Source organism: Pyxicephalus adspersus, chromosome 1 (assembly GCF_032062135.1).
Source record: "Pyxicephalus adspersus chromosome 1, UCB_Pads_2.0, whole genome shotgun sequence".
Taxonomy (NCBI): domain Eukaryota; kingdom Metazoa; phylum Chordata; class Amphibia; order Anura; family Pyxicephalidae; genus Pyxicephalus; species Pyxicephalus adspersus.
The window spans coordinates 89,490,408-89,503,517 of NC_092858.1; the positions used below are offsets into that span (position 1 = coordinate 89,490,408).

The 13,110-nt window shown below is 39.1% G+C and overlaps 1 protein-coding gene across 4 annotated transcripts in view; it reads left to right on the forward strand.

Moving 5' to 3' along the window:
* Positions 1-5,171: 5,171 nt before the first annotated feature.
* Positions 5,172-13,110, forward strand: part of LOC140335549 (myotubularin-related protein 9-like) — a gene marked incomplete in the record, with an annotated part of 17,769 nt that continues 9,830 nt past the window's right edge. For 2 of the 4 annotated variants that reach the window (XM_072418265.1, XM_072418274.1), the window contains 7 exon segments: positions 5,172-5,649; positions 5,739-5,980; positions 7,909-8,068; positions 9,021-9,146; positions 9,231-9,404; positions 10,121-10,338; positions 10,948-11,109. In XM_072418265.1, coding sequence (XP_072274366.1) covers positions 5,784-5,980; positions 7,909-8,068; positions 9,021-9,146; positions 9,231-9,404; positions 10,121-10,338; positions 10,948-11,109 — 1,037 coding nt within the window. 4 annotated transcript variants of the gene reach the window in all.

Genomic DNA, 13,110 nt, shown 5'->3' on the forward strand with positions numbered 1-13,110 from the left:
AACTAATTTTACGGGCCAAAAGTGTTACATTTGTATAGGTACTTTTAGTCTCTAATAATTACCTATTTTATTGATCTCATATACAAACACTGTACCTGGCACACACTTATGTGCGAGGGCATATCTGACTACCACAGGGTTTGGAGGCAATGGGGGCTCAGTTAAAGTCTGCAAATAGTAAAAAAAAACCTCACCCTATTCCGTTACTGTCTTAAAAGGCCTCTTCAAATGATGAACTAGGCTTTTTTTGCTTCAGTACAGATACACAAAGCAGCTAAGTTTAACATGAAGATATCACATTCTACAGATAATATCTTAAAGTACACCATATTAAGTTAGCAGATTTGCTAAAGAGAACTAAAATCAAATGTGCAAAGCAAACAATATATAAGGGAGAGGTCTCTAATAGGGGAGGCAAATTGCAGGAAGTTTCTGTGATTTTTTAGTTATGCCCTTGCTAATGTGACATTCATTGTCAGAAAAAAATAACCTCTCCCTAGCCACTCACTTCTATCACCTTTTCCAGCAGCCATATCCACCCACTGCTGCTTGTAGCTTTTGTAAGAAATGGGTTCTCTTTGATCCTAAAGCGTACCTAAGCTCAGAAATTTCACTTTACATAAAAGGGTAGACAACATTTCTGTTCGTTTAGGTTTTTTTTTAAAAAAAAAAGGGGGGGAGTAGGGGATGCAGCACCGCCTCCTAATTCTCAATTGCCTAGGCGATCGAGAATGAATGGGAGTGCAAAGCCTCCTGGGATACCTATGTCACGCATCCCGAGTGGCTCCTGGGTGCTCCTTCTGCGCATGCCCCAGCACCTCGGGTATGCGTAGAAGGAGTCTTTTGGTGAAAGGAGAAAAATTTGACGATCCCACGCATGCACAGATTGTTTTTTTCCAACCTACGTCCCCCGATCTCACGACTGGGTCAGGTGACGTAGGAAGAAGAACCATGAAGAAGAGGCGAAGATGGCGTTGCCCAGGCACGCCGGCTTAGAGACGAATGCCGAGTCGATGCGGGACCCGATGGAAGATACCTTCGTATCGATCGCCTATGCTTCGGGATTGAAGGTAAGTGGATTTTTCCCTCCTGGTGACATCACTCTGCAGGCTAATCTTCAGACTTTTGCAGTGTTGTCACCAGGAGTAAAAATGTCCCAGCTACTGGCAGGATAATCAGGCATGTTCATTTTACTCCAAAACTTTTACATAAATGGGATTCACTTTGTATAGGAGTTTGCACAATTCTGTTGCAATGGGGTTATGAGATATGTTGCTTCTGGATGAAAGGTTGCTTTCCTTCCTATGGTGGAAGATTGGCACCACCACAACGTGTGCAAATGCACTGACCTGTGGATCGGTTTTCTGCTCTGTGAGGTATAGCAACAATTTGCTTTGTCCTTAGGGGCTGTTAACAGTGCACAACAAATCTAAATGGGGCCTAAACATGGGAAAACCTCTTTAAAGTGGACACAAACAACATTAAAATCTCACAGGGGGTATACCACTTAAACGTAAATGTTTTTTATAAGTTTTTCCCTTTTCAGTCTAGACTTTTGCATGATACCTCTGCTAAAAAGTACAGAAAATAGTATAGAACAATGAAGAATCAGTAGCAAACTGGTAAGCCATCAGCTCTACTCATTCTGCTTCGCCCCCCCCCNTAGATGATGCCAAACACCCTCCAATTTTGAAATCATATATTTTATTCTATCACAATATATATATATATATATATATATATATATATATATATATATACACACACACACACACACACACACACACACACACACACACATACACACATACACGCACACACAATATGTGTTATGTAAAATAATCTGATTGACTTCCAGATCTAACTCTTCCCTTGATGTTTTGTTGGGCCAAACATCAGCTTGCTCATCAATCAACTGGTACTTCTGGGTATGGAGGGGAAGGTGACTCCTACCATGTGACAGTATTAGAACAATCACCAAGTTCCAGTGCTGTTACATGGGGGGAGTACATATCCCTGTGTAATCCTATGTTTCATCAACATTAGCTGCAGGCATAAAAGATGGCTTTTCCTGGCAGGGGAATACAGTAGAATGAGAGATCTTATTAAAAGGTGAGTATGACTACAGCACAAGTTATTTTGAAATGTTCTCTCATTGGGGTGAGTCACTGAGTGGTCTGATGGTGTCTGAGACTATGAAAACTGATGGTCCATCTCTGTAATTATTTTAAAATGTTGTATGTTATATTTTAATTTGTTTTTAATGCGCGATCGTCTAGGCCACAACAAATACCTATTTGCTGTAAGGTACTAACATTTGTTAGATATTTATTTTGGCAGGGGGATTTGTTGAAAAAAAAAAGGCAGTAAGGGTTCTTCAATCAATAAAAGCTTGGGAACCACTGCTTTAAAGTAAATCTGTCTTATCTTCAGTGCTAAATACCTCTACGTTTCTCTCATTAACTCTCATTTTCAAATCTGTGGCAGTTGGCTTTTTAGGATGCTAGGCACAGGAGTCGCAAATACACAAAAACATACACTTATATACATATACTTATATATAAGGGTAAATATACTTTTTTATAAACTTTACTTTTATGTGTGAAAGTAAAAGAGAGCCTGTCTGCATCTAACTATGACACTAATTTGCTTTCAGTCCTTCATTTACCTTTTTTTCCGGGTTTGAAGTCCTCCTCAGTGGACCAGGACCATGCATGTGGGTTGAAGTTACTCACAGGTGACACAGAGCTGTGCTGGGTCTGTACACTGACTTGTGCATAGATGTCAGTAAAAGGGCTGACTACTGGCAGGTAAATGTCTTTCACAGAAAAGATTCAGTGCTTAACACGTCACACACCAAAGTTGCTAAAATCTAAAATTACCAGCTAGAACAGGGGTGGGCAAACTTTTTGGCTTAGGGGCCACAATAGGTTCTAAAGTTTGGCAGGGGGGGTCGGGCCAGTATCAGATGGATGGAGCACGGAGAGGGGTGACATAACCCCACCCACTCTCCCATCACAGATCTGAGCCCACTTCCCTGAGCCTGGAATTTGTACAGGGAACATGGTCTACGGCTCTGACTGGTGCGGCCCCCAGCGGGGTCCTTCTCCTGACCCCCCCCCCGGGGGGGGCACCGGCCAGAGCCATGGGCCGCGGATCTACTTCTGGCGCTATAGGGCCGTAGTTTGCCCATGCCCTGAGCTAGAAGCACCAAAAGTGCATTTGGTATGAAATGATTTACAGTGCTTTTGGTATGCAATTTGAGATCAGTTTGAAACACTTATGAGATCATTCTATAGACAGTCTAAGGTCAATTGCATTTGAATTAAAATTGACTTTCAGTAGTATCCTTGTATGTTGCATTAACCTACTTCCACTTGACTTATATGGGGAGAGAAGCAATTCTGATGGGAACAAAAGTCTGGGTACACAGATCCTAAATAAGCTAGAAATTCAATAATCCCTGGCAAGTAACAAGCAATCATCTTCTGGTATTCTGGTGGCATGAATTTAATTGGTTCTAAACACTGTGGTATATAACCATTTGCCTTGGGTGTACCTGTTTTAAAAAAACTCCACACTTTAAAATACTATAAAGCACATGTTGCAGAATATTTCTATCACTCTGCTTATTTACAGATGTTTTAGACAGCATAGACAATAAGCGTCACCTCAGGCAATCTAGTCAATTGTCACATCTTTGAAATCTATAGGTGAATTTTGGCTATGAAATAATACAGCACAAGGTACCACTTGCAAATGCAAAACACGTAAATTATAGTAACCAATGAGAATACATTTAGTACTGTCTGAGGTAATATTGTAAATTCTGACAGCTTGCTATGGGTTACTGTAATTATCACTGTTTATTAAATAAGTCCACATACATTGCTTGCAGTGCATCATATAAAGGCTAGAAAAACCTTCTCAAAATGTTTTAACAGTTTTAGACTCAAGTATTATTTTGTTCAGATATGCACTTTAAAACACTTGAACTTTTGACAAGTATTTACCCTGGATTAAGAAATTCAAAATATGTCCCACTTGTTCTTTACAAATTAAGTTCATATGACAAATGTGCAAGCAAATTATTAGGCAACATGCTGGAATATCATTCAGAGGCTTGATATACCCATATGACCTTCCAAATATTATAATGTGCTCAGAGTTAAAATCTTCCTTAGTTCTGTATGTGTCAATTATTGAAGATATACAAATATTGTAGATGCCAAAAGACACAATACTGAGTGTAAGTATGGATATGCATCCTTCCCACCGCCCCTCTTCCACTGCATCTCTGTGTAGATCTCTACATTGGCTTCCATTTCACCTTAGAATCAAATTCAAGCTCCTGTGCTTTGCCTTCAAATCCCTACACAGTTATTGTCCCACTTACATTTCTGACTTGGTAAAAGAATACTCCCCGTCGCTCTCTCCGCTCCTCCAATGACCTATTACCGACTTCCTCACTCATAACCTCATCACAGGCACGGATACAAGACTTCTCCTAGAGCTGCCCCAACTCTCTGGAATGGTCTTCCTTGTCCTATTCGGCTTGCTCCTACTTTCTGCTCATTTAAAAGAGCGCTCAAAACCCATTTTTTTTGAAGAGTGTGCCTACCCACTGTACATAGACATTTCTTGCCGCACTCCCCTCCCCTGTTTAACAACACCTCCCAGTATCACATACCTACACCCCCCTGCTGACTTGTGCCTCTATATTTAGGATTATCTCCCTTTGCATTTCTTTTTCCTATCTTGTGATAGAAGGAGTCGCAAAGCAATAACCTTGCCAGTGCCACACAGTGACACACTCTTCAAGGCACCAGGGAGAATAATTACTACTGGGGACATTTTGATGAATTGTCAACTTGTTGTGGCTCATGGAGATGTCTTGCTGACCTAATTACCTAACCCATTACCTAACCTAAACCTTTATGCTTAACTGAATACTTAATTCATTAATATAATACTATAAATGTATTAAATAAAACCCAATAGTTAACCTCATGAATCCTAATCTCAACCCTAACCCTGCAGATGGCAGCAACCAGGCACCATTGCCAGTTGACAACAGCCATTGGGAATTAGGGAAGCTGCAGATGGTGCCAGCTCTGCCATCTCCCTGAGTGACACATTTTTGGATTTGGTCAGTATAGAAGAGGTGAATTGGGGCAAAAGGGACACAAGAGCAGCAACACGCTCACTGACCATAGCACCCTAGCTGCACACAGTTGTCTAAAATCAACCCTGGTTTTAGCATCTTTGTATCATGCAGCAATTTTGGTACAGCAATTTCCTTTAAACTTAGTATGCTAAACTATTAACCAGAGGCTTTACCGATGAACTTTCATAGGCCCCAGGGCTTGTCAGCAATATAATCTCAATATCACTCTGTCCATCTATAAGTACATATATGATTGTGCAAGGGTTAATTTGTAGGCTGTTTCCTTTCCTATGTGTGTCACAAGAACCACAGCTTCCTTCTTGCTACAAGTGACATTCCTCCCCCTTATTATATGCAAGATTTTAAGTCTTTGCTTCAAATAAAATGTCATTTATCTGCAAAAGGATTTTCCGATGACTTAGTTCACATTTAACTATTCCTGAGCCATTCTTTATCTTACTAAAGAAGTCCACATTGAAAAGGTTAGTATGGGCAAGAATTCCTTTACTGATTTTACTATTTCTGGATCTCCACGTCTATATCTAAGCTGTCTTTATCTCAATATGTACAGGTTTTGTCCTACAATTTCCAAGAGTCTATTTTGCATCTTTACTACATGGAACTTTCACATCTTATTCAGTGTTCTCAGGTGGAGAATGTACGACTATACTGCCCTCAAAAACCTCCTGTCACTGGGACTTTGTGTGTAAGCAGCCATCACCTGCTACTCTCTGCCCATCCTCTGGAGGGCACAAGACCAGACAAATGTGAACTCTGGCTTCTGCATCGTGCTGTCGATTCTGTAGAAAAAAGGTACATACATTAGAGACTATACAATACATAAACAATAAGGACCAGCATTACAATTTTATTGTAATTTTTTTTTATTTTATTTAAATGTTATATTTCTTATGAAGCTGATTTGGGGTAATGAGGAAATAGGAAAGATTATAGAATAAATTATATAAATAAATAAATTATATACATTTTTAGACTGAACAAATTCTCCTCTATTACAGTGCATTGTTTTTCCATTTTTTAAGGATAGCATGGTTATATGTTGGAAGCCATCAGGTTTATATTTCTGGTAATGTCCTTGTAAAATATTTACTGTATTTGTCCTGAGGGTTACTGTCATCAGGACTGAAAGTTCAGTAAAATCCAAAATTGATTAGTGAGCAGGACAGGAATTGCTTCTTCATACTTTAGAGGACCATAGGGGAAGGGAAATCTGCCCATTCTGACACAAATGGTAGGGGTTTGCCCTATCCAGTTTGGGCTTTTGATTTGCAGTAAACAATTGTATCTTAGCTATCTAGATAACAAGGGTTTGAGATATGAACAAGTCAACAGCCCCACAATTAGGTTCTTTTATTGTGTTTTTTTGTTTTATGGTTTAACTTAAAAAAACAACAACTAGGGTTATATTTAGTTGTGTGCACTGTGTGTCCTTGGTCTGCCAATATTATATATTAAGCTAAGTACACACAGCTCAGGACCGATATTGGGTGAGAATCTGGCGTGTGTACAGTGAAAGTCGTCCATCGTCCAAACGACCGTCCTGGCGGATCCACGGACGATGGACTATTAACGATCTTAATACAAGGAAAGGGGGAGAGAGTGCAGCAAGGTGGCGCTGCGTCGTTCTCCCCCTCCCCTCTCCATAGAGCAGAACAGTGTTGTATGTACAGCACTCGTTCATGCATCGTGCAGTGCTAGTTGTTGGAAAGGATCATGAAAGATCCTTTCCAACCACTAATATTGCACGTGTGTATGCGGCTTTACAATTTGTTATTGAAGCTTCAGTTTTTTATGTGTTCACCAAGGTATTCAGAATGTGCAACAGTTTAAAGTAAAGCTTTTGGGTGAGTACTACCAGTATCTCTTATAAATGCTGGTTGTTTGGCTGCATAGGACAATAACACATGTAAATCAATGATCTTGAACATAAACAAGTTAATGACTGAAAGTCAGTGCATCAGCATGTAAGCCAGACAACTAGCATATTAAAGAATCAGAGTTTCAGAATGACAGCCTGTATGTTTTTTTTTAATGCAAAATTACCTATTAATTAAAAAAAGAAAAATATGCCATGCCAAACTTTTTTACTTATATCAAATGAATAATGTTTTGTCCTCACTGCACAGATATGTAAAGCTGTTGTAGAGCATTGTTAGCTCCATAGAGGGCAGGTGCTGATCTGTTCTGTAGAAGTCTATAAATAAAATGAATACATTTCCAAAAATAATATATTGGCTGCAGCCTTTAATTATAGATGTATATACAGTACACTCATAGCTTTCTCTTAGTACCCCTGTAAAATCTGTGTGTTAACAATACAACAAAGCTGTTAATTTCAGAGTTGTCACTGTCATGTAGGCTGGATCTGCTTGCATTACAAACAAGAAATTGTTCAGGGGGCTAGGCTATCTGCATTGTCCATACTGATTTATAGGCACCTGGCCACACCTAGTCCTACCTACAGCTTTTTGGATTGTCAGCAATGCCTCTGGTACTGAAACCCCCCACTGTGATCTGCAGAAGAAGAAGGATTTTGCTCAGTCCAGAAAGGACATTTTTGGTTTATCTTATGAGGCTTGTGCATTACACAACAATGTCCTTGTTTAGACTGTCATACAAGAGACCTTTACTTGTATTTGAAATTATGTTTCTCTTACATTGGTAAACCAGCCTGTGTTCTCTTCACTTTGTTAATCTGCATACTCTTCATACATTTTTAGTGTGCACAACATAGCAGTATTGAAGAACAAGGAAAATGGCCAGGAAGAAGAAAGCAGAAGCAGTTCAGGAATTGTCACACTCAGATGTAAAGACCTCAGAGTTATCCAGCTTGAAATTCCTGGCATGGAGGAGACATTAAATGTTGCCCGTTCTGTGCAGGTCAGTGACATTGTGGATAAAGAAGGACCAAATGGTTAAAAAAATAAAAAAATAATAATGAGCAGGCAGGTTTCTTTATTGCTAAAGGGACAGGTAACGACTCTCCCTTGCAGGCTCCACCAACTTCACCCAGGTAACGTTTGGGTTCCTGATCTTTAAGCCATCCTGATAAGCCAGACAGGAATGATATAACACCTATAGTCAAAAAATTCCCAGCAACCAGGAGTATGCAGGCATACCTGACATTGTAGACTGAGGTGTGCGTGCAGAAAACATTGAGAATGGGCAGATATGTTTCTGGTATTGCGGGAGGAACATGGCTTGCCCCTTCTGCAGTTTATAAACTGCCTGTTCACATTTAGTTCCACATTGAAGCTACATTGCCTTTACAAAATGAAACAAAAATATTACATTATATCCTTTTTATATAACATACCATATACAATTTCAAAACATTTGCAACACTGGATTGCAATGTACATGAACTCAGAATCCAGTGCTTGCAATGTGTTCAAAACAATTGTCTTTAGATACCTGTGAAAAGCTGAAATTTCAAAACTTACCTTTGCATTGTGGTGATCCCTGACCTGCACAGTTTTATTAATTGTTTTCTCTCGGGTATCATAAAAAAAAAACAAATAATCACCTTATTCCTCACTTTACTGGCAGCTGGTGCTCTCCTGTTTTTTTGGCAATTGTTTTTCAACCAGGGTTCCGTAGAGAGATTCCTTGAGCAATGAGTAATTTGTGCCTCTCATGTCATCTTAACTGACACCAATGATCTTTTTGTATATCTGTAAGGGTGACATTCATCCCACTGGCCAGCAATGTAAAATGCATTCTCACTGATAACCACACTAATATACTGTGAGGTATAGATATAGTAATGATTATGACTGATAACTGTGCTCTGCATTCCATGTAATGACTATACATACATATGAATTTACAGGCCCTCTCCTCTATGGATTCCGTTACCCTCACCTACCCATTTTTCTTTAGACCTTCTGGTTGCAAGTTGGGTAAAGGATGGTCAGTGGACACAATGGAAACATTTTACAACAAGCTAAAAGCCAAGGTGACAAACTATGGTCTTAAAGGTTTTTCCTGAATTCTGAAACAGTAAGAATTTGCTACTTACAGAATGTTTTTCTATTTCTAGACACACTTGTGGAGACTGAGTTATGTAAATGCTGGTTTTAAACTTTGTCCTAGTTACCCAGAAAAGGTTATTGTGCCTGTATCTTGTTCTGATGATTGTCTGAGGAAATCTGCAGTTTTCAGGCAGGGACACAGGTTTCCCATACTTTGTTACTACCACCGGAACAGTAAAGCGGTATGTATGACATATGATATTATACTTACCACACCCATTAAATTAATGCAGAAACCATTTCCAATATTTTTTTTTAGTTAAAAAATTAGTATCTGATTTAAGTAAATGATTTGAAGTAATATAAAAAAATCTAGACAACTAATTCACATTTGAATACTGTGTTGGTTATGTTGTACTGTCTGTGAGGTTTCCCATTTATTCAGCTCATTATTTATCTAGTAGTAGTTAGTCACATTCATCTGGATTTTATTCTACAAATGTTGAATAAGTTTCAGAGCTTTTCAAGCTGATTCATTAGTTATGATCAAGAACAAATCCATTTGAAAGCAGCTAATTACTAGCAGTTATGTTGTATCGTATGTCCTGTTTGTCTGCATTTTGTATATAATAAGTCTTTCCTATACCATCTCTGGTATTTATTGGTATGGAACTTTTAATGCCGAAGTTCTACTACTACAATAGTTCTTCTACGAACTATTGTTCAGTAATTCTTAAGGTAAAGCAACTCCAAACACTAAAGTTGAATTCCAACAGTTGTGGTGTGTTAATGCATACCTGTTAACATGCAACGTATCAAGGCATCCCATTCATTTGAATTGTTTACTTAACACACGAAAATGTATATTTAAAGATAAAGAACTGCATTATTTGTATCTAATATATCAGCCTGGTATTCAACTTTAAGTCCACCACTTTCCTCAATTCTTGTGTTTTAGATTTTGTTGCGCTCTGCTCAACCTCTAGTTGGTCCAACACATCGTAGGTGTAAGGAAGATGAAATGTTGCTAAATGTTGCACTAGCAGACCAACTATGTGGGTTCATCATTGACATTCGCAGTGAGCATGATGCTAGACATTCACGAAGCATGGGAGGTGGCACTGAAAATAAGGATAGGTACACCAAGTGGAAGGTGCTCTACCGACCGCTAGAGAGGTGAGTGTAAGGATGTCTAGATACCTACCCACTTAGATGGAGAGAAGGCATCTGCCCATTAACTGCAGCATCAAAACCCTCTACTATTTCTATAGTGATTTCCTTTACAGTATGCAGTGTTTCTTTGCCTTTTTATCATGGGGAACCCTTGAAGTAACTGTCAGGTTTTCAGGAAACCCCTGCTATAATTATTATATCCAGAACTCTCTCTAAATTAGCATGGTGGTCAGTGGGAAGACTATGTTGCTGGCCAGTGGGAAATGGTATCTGTTAAACTGAGAGTCACAAATTGCCTATTGTTTAAGAAACCCCTAGCAACCTTTGGAAAACCATAGGGTTCTACAGAACCTTGGCTGAGAAACACTGTGCCAATGTGACCCATAATCACTTTAACGCCTTTTTCTTTTGTCCAATTTAGAAGAGGAAAAATTAGGGTAGATTGAATATAGATCTAAAACATCTTATTGGGTCCCCCAATAGGAGACCTAAGCAGTCTGATTTTATTAGGACCACTGATGTCATTGATGTCAGAAGTAATTGTTCATACTATCCTTTTCTTTCTTATCGAGTAACCTGCCTCCGAAACTAATGATGCCTTTGTGTCTTTAGGGGACGTGCTTTGCAGATTAGCCTGACACGGCTCGTTGCTGCTTGCCATGACCACTGTCTAGGGACAAATCGCTGGCTTGCCAAGTTACTGACTTCCCACTGGATGACCCATGTCAGAGAAGCTCTGAGCACTACAGGTCTGGCTGTTGAATGTATAGAGAGGTAAGGTGGTTGGTGCATAGACAAATGCAAGAAGAGGGCATAGGATACTGCACACAAAGGTTGAAAATTACATAGCTATGTTATTAAAAGAAGAATTAGAAAATAGAAACAATGAGATAAGCAATATTTGTTTAATTAAATGTTATCAAAATAGTACTATTCTTTAAAAGTTTATATGCAATGACATTTGCAAATACAGTCATTGTACCAATAACAAAAAATAACTCTAAAAGCTGTGTCCAAAAAAAGTAGAGGGCAAAGAACTAGTCCCCAGTATTGCCTGTGGTATTCTTGTTGTTGATATTTTCCCTGTGACCAAAATATGATACCTTGTTCTGCACTGGGTTTCTGTTTGAAAGTGGTCATCTTGGTAGAGGCAGGATTCTGCTTCCTTTCTAAAACCCTACAAGAAGAAGAACAGTTAGCTGAACAATAGTGATATCCAGGACTATGACAATAGTGATATCAATGGGGACAAGGGGTACCCCAGTACTGTGTCCCAATCACTTTTGCAAGTTTTAGACATGGGGGAGTGGGACCCAGAAAGTCTATCTAGAATGGGCCCAAACATTTCTGATGGCAGTCCTGGTGATATCAAATCTCAGTGAAAATTACTATCAGTCATAAACAGCAGTACCTAAGATCTCATACTACAAATACACAGCTACGAAACTGTAAGTGCATACTTAGACACATTCACATATTAGGAAGAACCCTGCTAGTTTTTAGCAGGAATTTGAAACAAAGGGTAGATTTTCAATGCTCTTTTTAAGCACACATAACATTTCCAGATCTTCCCCATAACATAGTAAATCATGACTTTTTAAGTTTTTATTCTACTATATAAGGTGTGTGTCACACTTACCTATTCCTCACTAAAGCGCAGACACCTCTCTCTTGCGCATGTGTACAGTTTTGTACACAAAACTGTACACTCTGGGGGTGTCTGCACTATCAAGCTTTATCAGTTTCGCCCATCCCGCCGGTCAATCAGAAAATAGCCTTTTATTTGTCCCTGGCTATTTAGCTAGCTCAGACACAGCACTCAGCATTCGTGCAACATGTCTCCACTAGAGCAGAGACGCCTAGTTCTGCTGAGCAAGTAATTCCCTCTGTCCAGCTCCTGTGTTAACCGTTTGTTGCCCAGTCTGTTGTTTCCCAGCCTATTCCCTTGTGCTGTTTCAGTGTTCCTTTCTGTCCATAGTTATTCCTGTGTCACCTGTGCCTCCTGTTGCTTTCAGTGTCTCCTTGTGTTCCCTGTGTCTGCAGTGGCCCCTGTGTCACTGGTTTCTGTCTCCTGGGTTCCTGGTACCGTGTATCTTCCTGCCCACCCTGGTGTGCCTAAGGACCTAGGCTGTCGGTAACCAGCTGGACAAAATCATCACCACTAGAGGCTCTGGAGAAGACCTAGAATTTGCGTCTTAGACTTTCTCAGGGATCACACCATTTCTGGGCAAGCTTTAGCTGTTCCCAGACTGTATTGTGTACTAATTTGTAACAGCAAATATTAGCTAAAGTCTGTTGATTTTTAGCTAAGACTTTGTAAATATGAGTTTGTGATTTCCAAGTAATTATGTATGTTTCTGAATAAATATAAAAAAAGATCAGTTTTCTAATATTTTTTAGAAAAATTTTAAAGCTGTTATGTTTTCATATGTCACTATTTTGGTTACAATATCATATTCAAGGGCGTCTAAAAACAAGGCAGCCATAGGCAAAATAAAATCTCAGAAAAGTAAAATTTTGACTAAAATTTTAATACTTACACTTTTGGTTGCAACCTTTAAAGATAATTGTCAAGTGAAATTGACCAGAAGTTAGATGTTGAATTTGTGGTTTACCTTTTAAAATATCTTTCTTTTTTTCATATATATATATATATATATATATATATCAGTGTTCTCCCCAGAAATTTTTTTCAGCCGGGTGGTAGGAAGCTATAGCCGGGTTGTAAACAAGGGGGTGTGGCAAAACACGGCAAATTTAGTGCTCCCAGTTGTT